This window comes from Bos grunniens, chromosome 14 (genome assembly GCF_055505025.1).
Source record: "Bos grunniens cultivar Pamir isolate PY7600 chromosome 14, Bosgru_T2T1.0, whole genome shotgun sequence".
NCBI classification, from domain to species: Eukaryota; Metazoa; Chordata; class Mammalia; order Artiodactyla; family Bovidae; genus Bos; species Bos grunniens.
The window spans coordinates 65,812,215-65,826,368 of record NC_141178.1 but is presented as its reverse complement, the minus strand read 5'-3'; the positions used below and the strand labels follow the sequence as shown (position 1 = coordinate 65,826,368).

General features: G+C 47.1%; 1 protein-coding gene across 7 annotated transcripts in view; it reads left to right on the top strand.

The window, feature by feature from the left end:
- C14H8orf76 (chromosome 14 C8orf76 homolog) overlaps positions 1–14,154 on the top strand; it is a 30,840-nt gene that overhangs the window by 7,628 nt on the left and 9,058 nt on the right. For 2 of the 7 annotated variants that reach the window (XM_086337091.1, XM_086337096.1), the window contains exons 4-6: positions 526–974; positions 2,901–3,033; positions 6,827–7,147. In XM_086337091.1, coding sequence (XP_086193217.1) covers positions 526–974; positions 2,901–3,033; positions 6,827–7,024 — 780 coding nt within the window. In that variant the 3' untranslated portion in view covers positions 7,025–7,147. Of the gene's footprint in view, positions 1–525; positions 975–2,900; positions 3,034–6,826; positions 7,148–7,209; positions 7,426–14,154 lie in introns of those variants that run through there. The other 5 variants (XM_086337092.1, XM_086337093.1, XM_086337094.1 and 2 more) reach the window with 5 other exon arrangements.

The following is a 14,154-nucleotide window of genomic DNA, read 5'->3' as shown; positions in this document are numbered from 1 at the left end:
AAATAGAGTCCATTTGAATCCTCAAGGAAATTGCCATTTGGATTTTTAGAAGCCTGGAATATTAAAATGGAACCATTAGCCCAGAGTATAAAAAAGTTGGCTTGGTTCTTTCAGATGTCTGGCTGAAGACAGTTAAGATTATAATGCACAATTGAAAATAAACTGACACAGAGGTTTTTGGTACTGAGCTTTGCCAAGCCACTATCATCTGGATTATGTTACTGCTGTGACATTAGGGTGTTTGGGAATGATTGGTAATATTTTGTTGGGTAGTGTATATTGAGGAGCCTGACGGGATCGGGGGTCACAGAGAGTCGGAGGCGACTGAACACACACACATATTTCTCTAGGTTTATGGTTTCAAAATGAGATCTATTGAGAAACATTTAGTTTGCTCTACTTGTGTGGCTAATGAAAGATACTTGTGATTTAGGACATGCACAACTTAGATTTTTAGGCATCTTCATTTTTATATGGGAAACATCCTGTAGTTTAAACATTGTAACCTTTGTTTTTTGTCTTTAGGAAAATAAAGCAACTAACACAGACCATTTAACCACTGTACTCTACCTCCAGTTTACTATTTGTTCCAGTTTGCAGAACTTGGAGAAAACCATTTTCTGCCTACAGAAACTGATTTCTTTGCATCCCTTTAATCCTTGGAACTGGGGCAGATTGGGAGAGGCTTACCTGAACCTGGGGCCAGCGCTGTCAGCATCGCTTGCGTCATCTCAGAAAGAGAACAGTTTCACCTCAAGTGACACGGCTATCAAATCCTCCTTTCCCCACTCAGGAAAAGACTGTCTTTTGTGTTTCCCTGAAACTTTGCCTGAGGGCTCTGTGGAAGTAAGCAGTGGTAACAAGCAAAGGAATGAGAAAGCTCTTAAAAATATTCAAAACCGTATGACAGAAGAGAGAGCAGCAGTGTTGCTAGAAACTCAGATGAAAGCCTGTGCCTCTTTTATACGAACCAGGTAAGCTCAGAATGGATGGAACACACATGGTGCTAAGGTCGAAATAAAGGTTTTATTTTTTCTGATTTTAAGCTTGTGAAAATTCTAGGCTAGACACCTGATATATGTTTTTGAGATTCTTCCCATGGTCTTGACGGGATCCTTTGAATGTGCCCTTTTAGTATGTAAAATTTAAAAACAACTGTGCTTGCTCAGGAATACAGCTCATATCATCAGTCAAGATATTACGGTTGGCAGATGTTAAAACTGAGGGGGGCGGAATTAAATATATAAAACATTGACGAAGGAGGAAACGATATTTTAAACGAGATTTTTCACTCAGGTTCCACAGAAAGCTACCAAAGAAGAAAATCAGACAACCCTGAAGAATCTGCCTTGTGGGTGAGGGTGGATGGTGGTGCCTCCCCTGAGACAGGACAGCAGTGGGAGAGCAGAACCAATTGAGTCCAGCTGGAGCCTTCCGTGAGGAAGTGGGAGGTAGAGCTAGAGGAGCTCCAGGAAGGATCAGCGATTATATGGAGTGAGAAAAGACTTTGAAGGCAAGAACTCATGTGTGGCCTCTTGAGAAAGCAGTTTCAGTCACGGTGGTGACAGGCAGATGGCAGAGGATAGAGGGGTAAATGGACATGAAATGGAGGGAGCCAAGGGTAAGCAGTATTGTCCAGTAATTTCAAGAGCACGAGAAAGAAAGCAAGGACCCAAAGGGGTCATGTGTGTGAATGTCTCCGAGGCCAGTAGATGCTGTGAACAGTCAGAGTGAAGGCCAGTCAGGTCGCGTGTTCTTTTGTAAAACTCCAGCAGCTTCCCATTGCACTGACATAAATTCCGTGCTTCCTTCCATGCTCCGCGAGGACTTAACATGAGTTGGCCCTGCCCTTCTCTTTCACTGTAGTTTGTTTTCTTCCTGGCTGTGTTTCGGTCACAGAGATCCTCCTGATTTTCAAACACCTGAAGCTAGTTCTTGTGGCCGGGCCCCCTTCCCTTGGCTAAGCCCCTTCTCCCAAATGTTCCTGTGGCTGCTTCCTCACCATCTGAACCTTAGCGTGAATGGTGGCTCAGAAAATCCTTCCGTCACAGCCCTGTCTGAGGTAGACACTTCCTCCATCCTGTCTCAAGTGTTTGTTTCATGGCCTTCATCACTACCTGAGACTAGCTTATTACCTGTGATCATCCTCCTTCCGCTCCTTGAGGCAGAAACCTGGTTTGCTCACCAGTATCCCTCAGTGCCTGGAGTAGTATGTGCATTTCTGAAGGCAGGAAATGAGTGAACAGGAGAGCGCTGCTTCTGGGTGTAGCAGTGAGGCCAGAGGGAAATTGGAACAATCTGCACACTCAGTGTTTTAGAAAACAGTGAAGAGAAAGAGCTGTGAGAGGAGAGCAGGAAGAAGAAGAGAGGGGACCAGGGCACGGCCATGATGGGGAGGTCAGGGGTGAGCTGATTGTAAAGTGGTTATCAGAGGGTCACTGAAGGTTTGGTCCTGCTTCAAGTAATTGAAGCATGCTGGAGAACCTTCTTAGTCCTTGAGATCGGGTTGCTGTGGCTTCAGGAAGACCGAAGGGTCACAGAGCACCGACTTCAAAGGAACTCCTCCTGGCACTTCTGGGGAGGAGCCTCTGATGGGGAGCCTTGTTCTCTTCACTTGAAATCGTTTGTGCTTTCAGTCGCCTGACTTCTACAGGAAGCCCTTTCGAGGTCTTGCTCTCTGAAGGTTCCTTTGGAAACTTGGTCTATGAATTTTAGAAAAGATGGTTCTCCAGTGTAATGATGTGCAATTCGTTGAGAGTAAAGAGCTTTAGGGATTCAGATGAAGGTGAGGACCTTCTCCTTAGCCTAGAGGACTCGCTTCCAGCCCAGTGCCAGTGCTGTGTATGAACGGGTCTTTGTCCTTCTCGGGTGCCTCCAGACTGGGACCTGCTGTTTTTCAGGCTTTTGCTTCAGCTTGCCCAATCTCAGCAAACATCGTTTGCTTTGGAGAGGAACTTAAAGACTCAGCAGGAAATTGAAGATAAAATGAAAAGGTTCAGCTTCAAAGAAGACACTTTGCTGTTGATAGCAGAGGTGAGTGTGTCCCCCAGGGTTTATGTGAAATGAAGCATCACAGATATTTTTCCTGGCTCCGAGACCATTAAGAAAAAACCAAAAAAACACAGGGCTAAATTGCATCTTCTAGAGGACTTCTGTCTCCCTTCTTCCCGTACCTTTTGATCACTTAACTGCCGAAAGTGGCCTCTTCCTCCTCTCTGTCCTGCAGCAAGTTCATTTACTTGTCGGTGCTTGTTAGCACCTGCCTACTTGAACATCAGAAAGGCCCCGTAATTGTTTTGTGAGTGCTGAATGAATGAATGTTGACATCTGGGCAGCTCTTTTGTCTGTCTTTCCCCCCATTTGTCCTCATAACAGCCTGTGGGAGGGACAGAACTGGGGTGAGGCTCACAAAGGCTGTGACTTGCCTAAGGTCAGATTTTAAGTGGCAGAAGTAAATGGGAACCCCTCCAGCTTCAAGTCCATTTTCTTTCTGCTCCACCCTGTTATTACTTTGACAGTTGCTTAGAAACTCAAATGTCAATTTTGTTTAACTGGTATTAGCTTTTTAAAAAATATGCTAATTGATAAGGCTTTCTGTGATGGTCCAGTGGTTAAGACTCCAGGCTTCCACACTGCAGGGGACCTGGATTTGATCCCTGCTGGGGAAACTTAAGATCCTGTATGTCTTGCTTTGTGGTCAAAAATGTAAAAAAAAAAAAAAAGGTCTTGAAATTTCTTAACATGGCGTTTGGAGATTATCTATAAGTTTATGTTATTCATGCTAATTCCTTTTAATATGTAATTGAAACTTGACAGCTCAAGCACTTTTCCCAGGAGAATAGCTCTTTATCCATATACCTTCTAACATCGTTCTTTCAAGAACTGCTGATGGTCTATCTATCCTGTCTTCTTCCTGCAGGCTAAGCTGTCACCTGGACCCCTTTTCCCTCTTCTGGGGTCATCACTCCCGTCTGTTCTCTTTGAGCCTTTTTTCTGCCTTCCCCTTCCATGGGCTCATTCCCTTGAACCCTCAGACATACAGATAGACCATCTCTCCCGAGTTCACGGCTGCTTTCCCTTCCTCTCTGCTTCCCATCTTTCATAGCATTCAGCGCCATTGACCACTCACGTTTAGTTCCCTCTTCCTTGCTTCTGAGCAGCTAAACTGCTAAAAATACTCATCTCTTTTCTCCTTTATTTCTTCCTCTGCTGTTTGGGACTCTACTGGTTTCCCATGTCTTAAGTAGTGACATTCCCTGAGCTTTCACTCAGCTCTCTGTTCTGTCTCTTTCTCCCACACAAATCATAACCATGCTTGTAGTTCCTGTTGTCACCCCTGGGGTAATGGACCCTCCAGTCTGTGTCTCTGGTCCCATCTTTGGAACACTTGTCTCCCATCTCAGATCAGTGACTTAGGAGTCATTAATCCAAGTTGATTATTGATCTGCTGTGACTTCGAGTACAAATGTAAAATGAGGCTACTTGGCAAAACCACCTTTAGTCAGTCTCTGGTCAGCGCCCAGCGTAGACTTGGCCATCAGTAAGTACCTGCTGAGGGGAAGCAGAGGGGAGCTAGAGAGAGCCGTGTCTTTGTTCTAGACTTAGTTTGTTTCATCGATCCTACCTGTCTTTCTCCTTTCACCCAGACCTGACCGTCCCTCGCTGTGGCCTCTCTCCAGTCTCACCTCCTGCAGGGCCCACGGCCAACACCCTAGTTCCGTTGCCTCACATCTGACTCTCATAGTGACCTCCTGCCTTGGCTCCTCTCTCTCTCCCTGTAGATCTGTCTTCACCTGTGCTGCTGGGCTCATCTTAAAACATGGCTTTGACCATGTTACCTGCTTGTTTTAAAAACTAAAATTCAATGTGTCACCATTACCTTCGAGGTCAGGTCTAGTTCTGGTGCCTTGATATGGTGTCTGAGGCCTTCCTGAGAGTAATCTCAGACTTAGGGCCTGGTCATTCCTTCCACAAACCTTTTGCTTCCACTGGACTAATCTCCCAGGTCTAACATACCTGTCATCGGTTTTCCCATCTCCATCTACTTACTATTCTCACCCTCAGAGACCCAGCCTGGGTCACACATCCTCCAGGAACCTTTTACTGAACGTCCTGATCTGTGGCATTTTCTCCCTCTGAGCTTAATAGAGTGATTGCTGAATTAGGTAGCTCTTTGGGCCCCTGAAAATATAAGAGTGTCTTATCTTTTCAGCTAGATTTTAAGTTCCTTGTAAGACAGCCTTTGTTGTTGTTATCCACCGCTTGCGATCCCATGGACTGTAGCCCGCCAGGCTCTTTGGTCTATGGGATTTCCCAGGCAAGAATACTGGAGTGGGTTGCCATTTCCTCCTTCTCCAGGGGATCTTCCCAACCCAGGAATCAAACCCGTGTCTCCTGCTTGGCAGGCAGCTTCTTTACCACTGAGCCACCTAGGAAGCCCGGTAAGGCATCCTTAGGAGATGTCTTAAACATCTTCATGTTCTTCACCATGTGTGATGGATAATAGTTCTCTGTCTGTGAATTATGCACCTGCTGAGCTCTCTTTTTGAAATATTGCATTGTTTGAATACTGTTATCATTACATTCTCTCTCTATTTTTTAATTAAAAAAATACACTTTTGTGTTATATCTCAGATTTTAAAATTCTACATTTCATTGAGTCCAAGCAGTCGTCAGTTGTTAAGACACATCATTAATTGATGTGCGACTAAAAGAAAAGTAAGATGCTTTTTATACTATGACACAGCAGTGGTTATAAGATACAACTTGGTTTTTAGAAATGTCAGGATAGAAAAACAGAAATTGTCTTCCAATTGATGAAATTACCATGCTTTAATAAATCCTGACGGTTGCTACTCATGCTGTCAGTCTTTGCCTCAAACAGTAAGTAGTCTTTGAAGATTTAAAGCCAGTGGAACCTGTTCTTTGAGTGGGTTTCTAATCCACTATGATTTGAGTATTCACGAACACAGAGGACCTCAGGGTTTGTAGGAAACCTAGAGATCATCTAGTCCAAATCCAAGTGACCAGTTCCCTCTACCACATCCCTGCCAGCTGGCTCCCTGACTTTTCATGATGATTGGTGGGAAATGTTTGGGGTGGGAAATGTTCACTGTCCTTACCAAAAGTGGTCCCATCACATAGTAGGTTCAGATCCAAGCTTCCTGCAAACGCAGCTTTGTGGGTGTCTTGTCGAAGAGAAGCTCACACAGAATCTGGACCTGGTTCTCACCAGTAGGGGGCAGTGTTGCGCCTTCAGAGAGCTGGCGCGCTCACAGGTCTCTGGGGTTGCTGTGGTGACCATCCTGGAGGGTTGGAGTCTCTCTGGGTCAGGAAAGAGCAGACTCACCTGCTCGATGCTCAGCTGTTTGCTGCCTTTGGCGTCTCTGGAGAACTTCATAAGAAGGTCTGTGCTCTCTGCACAGTAGCAGTTATGTTCCTCTCAAGCCTGCTCTTCTGTCCTTTACAAGGAGGAGAACCCCTCACGGTTGCGTTCTTGCCCTCCAAAGATGCTCTGTGATATACGAAGGTCGACTCGGCACTCTCTGTGGCCTGAGTGGTAGTCCTGCCACGTTTGTGCCTCCCTGACATGTTCACTCAGGGAAATAGAGCAGCAGTAGGATATTCACGCAGGTGGTCTTGGATCACTACTTCATAAACATCTTTTCAGTATGTTGAATTGTCAGAGTTGTCCCCTGGCTGCTGAAGAAGTTCTGCTTTTGTGTGAAATCCTTTGCATTTGATGACTAGCATGGTCTTCCATTCCGTGTCTGCTGCACCTGTTATTGGGAAAGAGTTTTATCTTTCTTCCCCCCTCCTATTGCAGGTTATGGGCGAAGATATCGTCCCAGAAAAAATCAGAGATGAGGTTCACACAGAGGTCAAGTGTGTTGGCCCCGCGGCCCTGACTGCCTTGGTGATCGGGTCTTCGAAAGAGTTTGAAGACAAGTGGTTCAGAAAGATCAAAGACCACTTCTGTCCCTTTGAAAATCAGTTCCACACAGAGCTACAGATCTTGCCTTAGTGGTCCCTATAAAAACAAAACAAAAAACATCTTGTACTGTATTAAGTGTTCTGGTTTACTTCAGACAGAATCCTCTGCTAATGGAATATACTGAATTAAAAAGTCATCTATGTTTTATAAAAATGGCTTCTCTCCCAGATAATTTCTACTGTATTCAGTTTCTTGATTTTTTGTTTTCTTTTTAGATTTCTGTCATTCACTTGTGTGAGGCCTACTGCCCCTTTAGAAGATATCTGTTGGAAAAGTGTTTAAAGGGACTCTTAGGAACTTGCCTGGCAGTCCGGTGGTTAAGACTCTGCCTTCCAATGCAGGGGTTCAGGTTCAGTCCCTGATGGGGCACCTAGGGTCCCACATGTCATAGGTGTGGCCAAAATTAAAAATAAATACAACATTATAAATCAGCTATGCTTCAATTTAAATGAATTTTTTTAAATAAAAGATACTTTTAGATTTTATAATCTTTTAAAAACAGTTACTGTATTAGCAGTGTAAGTATCCATGTTGTTTTGGTAAATTCATCGTGAGTGACCAAGAATGCTGAAATGTGGTAGGAAACCATTTCTAGGAAGGGTGTGTCGAAGGCTGAGATTTACCACAGCTCTGAGCCTGCGCATAAACCTGCCAATGTCATGGAGGCTGCAGAAGACTTGATTACTCGTGGCCCAGGGAACAGGATTGATTGCTGTTGTTCGTTGCTCAGTTGTGTCCGACTCTGCGACCCCATGGATTGCAGCACACCATGCTTCCCAGTCCATCACCATCCCCCAGAGTTTGCTCAAACTCATGTCCATTGAGTCGATGATATCATCCAGCCATCTCATCCTCTGTCGTCCCCTTCTCCTCCTGCCTTCATTTTTTCCCAGCATCAGGGTCTTTCCAATGAGTCGGTTCTTCGCATCAGGTGGCCAAAGTATTGGAGCTTCAGCATCAGTCCTTCCAATGAATATTCAGGGTTGATTTCCTTGCAGTCCGAGGGACTCAGGATAAGCTTCAGCCTATTTGTGTCCATTCCTTTGCCTCCAAGTCCCAAGGCAGGTGACAAATACGGGCCCAGACGAATGAGTATATAAGCAGTGAGGTGTATTAGCGGAACCCTGAGCTCAAGAGAATCAGCTCCTTTATAACAAGCAGTAAGCAGGCCTTCCCTGTGCTCCAAGGTAGGACAAGTCTTTTTTAAGGTGGTTTGCTTTTTATGCATCTCTGAGAAGATAGTCTGGAATGAAGTGCCTTGCTCACAAGCTGTATTGAAACATGAGACCCATGTGGCTCTGTTCAGCCACACACATTATACTTGGTCCATAACATCATCTTCAAATAGAAAAGGCTTGCTTGAATTCTCTGGGATGGAAGAGCTCCCTTATGAGAAATAAATTTTAATAATAGACCAAAACTTCATCAGATATTGCTCCCCACAGCTTTTGATTTTATTTTTCTCAGCAGAAGGAAGAGAATTCCAGCCCTGGGCAAAACGGTAAAGTCATCAGTATCTCCCATCCACTTCACTGTTCATTTCTTTCCCAGGCCCCTTCCCAAAACAGACAAAGGTCTGGTTTTGTGAAACTCTTACTATGAGTGACTGAGAACATGACTAGCAACTGCAGGTTTAGTCATTTAATCTCTAATGTGAAACAAAAGACTTTGTATAATTAACAGACATTTCAATTTTTAGAAACCATTAAAAAGAATGACCCCCCCACCCCCGCCGCCAAAACTCCTCCCCAGTATCCCTCTACCCCTCCCTTGAGTCATCAACAACCACTTACTGAGGTCCTGTATCACACAGCCACTATGTAGTTGCCATGGAGACACTGGTTACTGTGGAGTTTATGGCCTAGTTGTGGGTGGCCTGCAGGATAGAACCCAAAGGGAAAGTAGTTGCCAAGCCCTTCATGACACAGCTCCCAGGGGCTTCTCCTGTGTCCCCACTGTCCAACTTCGAATGTGCCCTGTTTGTCACTGTTGAGTCTTACAAGCTGGCGACTCAGCCCGGAACCCCCCGCCCCTTCGTGTGGCTAGTTTGTGTTGGGCTCACAGGTCTCCACCTCGTTTCAGCTTCCAGAAGTCTTGATTCCCAGGTGGTCAGTTTCACACTATGCTCCTTCCCTGCTCTTTTGCCCCTGTTTTGGCCCTTATGATGCTATCTTGTCATTGCCTGTTTTCCATGAGACACTTAAGCTTTGTAAAATTGTGGACTCAGACTGTCTTGTTCATATTTGTATCCCCAGGGCAGAACACCTGGCCTCTCGCCAAATGTTTGTGGAAGAGAATCACTGAATTAATTGGCCAGCATCTTGCTTTGTTTGCACAAAAGGTTAATACTCCGAAGTTCTGACAGTGTTGAGGCAATCTGCTTGGAAACGCAGTCCTTTTCTGTCTCTGTAGCTAAAACTCCTTCCTCCTGCTCATATGGGGCCTGGAAATGCCCTTTTCTGCCCTCGCTTCTCTGGGCTTCCTGTCTCATCCTGGTCCCCTTCTGACTTTGCCCAGACTGTAGCTTGCAGCCCTCTGGCTGTCCTCCCAGGCCCACTGTTGACACAGTCCCGGACAGCTGAGTGGTCTGCCCACACCCTCACTCCCGCCCCACCTCCCTTCCCTGGCAGCGGCATGTCCATACACGTGAGAATCCAGGCTCCTGTACCCCGATGCCCCAGCTGTAATGCAGGGCAGGAAAGGGCACCCAGGAAGACTGGGTGTCATCACACACAAGTCATCTTGATTATTTCCAGCACAAATGGTGAAGGTAATTAATTGAGCAATGATTATGCTAAAGAGAAATCTCAGGCCTGTGTTCTACCCCCACCCTCTTGTTAGTGAGTGAGTCACTCAGAAGGTGAGCAGACGCGAAGCACTGAGGTGTCTGTGTGCACCCCTGGCTGGGTTGGGACCCAGGGAAGTTCTTCCTCTCGTGACTCTCAAAAGGCCTGTCTTCAGTGTTTGCTCCCAAGGTGGGCGGGAGGGGGCACATGCCCAAAACTTGAGCTGGTGAGAGTCCTTTGTCTTTTATACTCCAACACCCCTGCAATCTTATACTGTAGCCAAAGGGATCTAGTAAAAATACTGCTCTCAGAATCCTTCAGTCATTTCCCAAATCTAGAGGCCCTATGTGGTCTGGCCCCGGCCCACATCACCCCAGCTCACTCTGATTTTTTCTCGTGTCTATGAAATCCACAAGTGGCCTCCCACCCAAGCCCTAAGCCCATCTAGTTCCCCCTAGTCGGAACACTCCATCTGCAAGCCTCCAACCCTGCCATACACTTGCCTTTCCTACAGATCCCAGCTCAAAGGTCACTCTCAGACAAGATGGTTCTGAGTCCACTTGCTTAGGTTCCCCCTTTAAATGTCAGAGTGACCACTTTTTCTTTATTCCCCAAAGGTACTTGTTGTTCAGTCACCGAGTCATGTCCAACTCTTTGTGACCCCATAGATGACAGCATGCCAGGCTTCCCTGTCCTTCACTGTCTCCCAGAGTTTGCTCAAGTTCATGTCCACTGAGTTGGTAATGCTATCCAACCATCTAATGGAATTGACACTGAATAGTCATTGTGTGAATCCTCCTTGCAAAGCATAGGCTCCGGGACTGTCTCTGGTTTGCTGCTTCATGGTGGAGCTCAGCTTCCCGGACACGCCTTGACTTTCTGCCCAGTGCTGCCTTCCTGCGCCCCAGGCCCTGGCAGAGACAGCCTGAAGCCTGGGGAGCCAACAGCCCATTCCCCCAGAGCTCCACTGCCAGCATTGCAGGTGCCCCGCCTACCTGTGGGGTACCACATTCCCACAAAGACGTCTTTCATTTTAGGAAGAGCTGGGGTAGAAATCTATGGAACAAATACAAGGCCGCTATTTACAAAAGCAATCATTTTAAATAGCAGCTCTTTAGTGCTTTTGAAATTGTCTATAAAAGTAGTTTATACACTACTTTCCAAGGTCTTCATATAAAAACAAACAAACAAAAACCAGAGAGGATTATACGAAAGAATCCAAAGCTCCAGAAACAAGGGTTCTGAAAAGGGACAGCCTGGGGCTGCTCCAGACCTGTTGTCCTGATCAAAGTGCGTCTACCAGGCGACTTTGCTAACGAGGTCAGACAAGCAGGACAGGCCCTTGTCTGCTTGGGGCTCACTGTCTTTTGCATCCTTTCTCCTTGGCACAGGGTGACTTGGTCACTGAAAGCTTTGATGAGACATGAGTTCGATCCCTGGGTTGGGAAGATCCCCCGGAGAAGGAAATGGCAACCCGCTCCAGTTTTCTTGCCTGAAGAATCCCGTAGATAGAGGTGCTTGGCGGGCCCAAGTCCATGGGGGTCACTGAGAGTCTGACACAACGGAGCACGCAGGCAACCAACAAATCCTGGTATGGACCACTCGGGTCCTTTCAATCTTGGCTTTAGAATAAGACGTTGTATCTCAGAATGCTATTTCTAAGTGACACTCCTTTATAAAACCTTGATAGAGCATCATTGTTAGAGATATCAAAGATAAGATGCTTCCGTCTCTTTCAAAGAGCTTCCATTTCCAGTAGACATAACAGGACATCCACATAAGTTACAAATAAGGGTCTGGAAGGAGCAGTGGACGGTGCAGAGAGCAGGGTATCAGGTTTCATGAAGGAGGTCATATCTGAGTTGGGCCTGGTGAGGGGGTGGTTTGTACCAGGCCTGCATGGTTTCTCAGTAGAGGGATGAGAGAACGTGAAGCCTGGTCGTCCAGGTTAGTGGGTGCGTTGGGATGTGGAAGAGATGAGGCTGGGTGGGTTAATCGGTGTCTGATTATGGATAATCATGAGGTCCTGATAGGGAGCTTGACTTGTTGTGGGGATTACTGAGCTATGGAAGATCTCTGAGCCGGAGAATGGCTGGTTTAGGGTTGTGCTTAAAATGGACAGATCTGGCCTTACATTCCACATGTTAAACAATCTTTGTGATTCGTGCAGTATGTGTTTTCTGGGTCTAGGAGATATGAGCACCGACGTGGAGGGTGGAGGTGCTCAAGACACTGAGATGTCCCAGTGCCCTGTGGAGTCCACACTGTTGCAGAGTTGGTTACCCTGAAAGGCTTCCCATTACATGTAGAAAAAACCAGATGCTCGCACCAGCCCACCAGCCTAGAAAGTGTCTGTGTGAATTTGCCTGGCACGGGGAGTGGGCCGTGGAAGAAGGCGGGCTTGGCAAACATGCTGAGAGCACTGAATTCCAGGCTGCGCTCACCCCTGGCCTTGTGCATCCACTGAAGCCTCACACTGCAGCCGCCCCCTCTGGGGCTTCTCTGTGCCCTCAGCTTGGAGCACTCTTGTGAGGACACCCTAGCTCACCGCACCCTGCAGAGGCGTGAAAGATGGCGCGTCTGGGTGTGATCTAATTGTGCCTGGGGAGGCAGCTTGTGTGTCTCAGTGGGAAGACAGTGAACAACCAGGAAAAGGAGGCCATTTATACCAGTGCACATGCCTGCAATATTTACATTCTCCGATAACAGTTTTTCTGACACACACACGCTCTTCAGGAGGAAGCTGAGAAAGTGAGTGACAGTCTCCCCGTGTCCAACAGCTTCTTGGACTTAGTGCAGAAAATACGGCACGGGAAGATGTGACTCTGGCATTTCTGGGCCGGGCCAGCAGGGCCAGCAGAGTGGACGCAGGGAGCCGGGGTCAAGGTGAGGGGCAGTGACGGTTGTCCTAGGGTGTCTGAACGTTCAGCCCTCTCAGGATCGCCGAATTTCCTTGACCAGTCAGCATCCGTTGCGTCCGGGACCATCCCAGGGAGGCTTGTAAAGATACCCTGACCTCTAACAGGATAAATAGGGAGGTAAAAGATCAGTATATAGTGAGAACCAAATGAACACCACAGATCATTTCCAGAAGGAAGAGGCCTGAGGGGCAGGGGTGATCATTCCAATCAACACCCCAGTCAGTCCTGGCTAATAACCCTACAGGTGGGTAATATGATCCCTGGTTTGGGGACCGCGTTTCCACTCTGTCCCCCAACATGAACATGACCATCATACAGTTTCTTTCATTCCCTCGTGTTCTTCCCTAAATTTATTTTTGGCTGCACTTGGTCTTTGTTGCTGCGCTCAGGTTTCTCACTGCGGTGGTTACTCTTGTTGCGGAGCCCGGCTCCAGGGCATACAGGCTCAGTAGTTGTTGCCTTGCGGCATATGGAATCTTCCTAGACCAGGGATCAAACCTGTGTCCCGTGCATTGCATCGGCAGACAGCTTCTTCACCCCTGGAACACCAAGGAAGGCTGCGTGTTCCTTTTTTTTTTTTAATTTATTTTTATTGGTTTATTTTTCTGGTTGTGTCATACAGCTTGTGGGATTTTAGTTCCTCAACCAGAGATCACCCCCGTGCCCTTGGCAGTGAGAACGCAGAGTCCTAACCCCCAGACCACCAGGGAATTCCCATTCTCTCAGGTTCCTCACCACGGGGGTTCACGCGGGTGCTGCTCTCAGCTGACTCTGGCGCTCTCCAGGACCCATGTGAGTCTGGGACTCTATGCCTGCTGCTGTAAGGTGTCTGACACACGGTGGGTGTGCCACTGCTGTCACTGAATTCCACACGGTAGGAGAGACTCCACACATCTCAGGATGGCCCCCAGCAAGACGGCCTGCCAAGGCAGGTGTAGGTGTGAGTCCTGCCAGGAGCAGAATTAAAGGTGGGGCAAGCCTGAGTTTAGGAGGGTTGGAAACTTAGATAAGGACTTGCTTTGGCTTTCAGCCATTCCCTTGCCAGGTGTGTAAAGCCCACCTAGCCCCCTAGTGGAAATGGCATCTTGGAATAAGAATCCAAGGCTAGGAGTCCTGGGGGGGTCCAGTCCTGCAAAAAGGGATGGCCCAGCCTCACATCAGCAGGTCCCGAGATTGCATCAGTCAGGCTAGAGTGGATCATGGTACAATAAGAAACCGCCCCAAGTCTCAGAGGCTTAAATAGCAAAGGTTTATTTCTTGCTCATAACTACTTATCCATTGCAGGTCAGTGGGGAAAGCAAATCTTGATCTTTGTAGACACTTAGGAACCTGGACTGGCTGAAGGGAGCTCCATCCTGAGATAAGAAAATCTGCGCCTAGGAGCTTAGAAACCTGGATGTGCTCCTCAACACTTCCACTCACATCCCAGTGGCCAAAGGAAACCACACCTGAT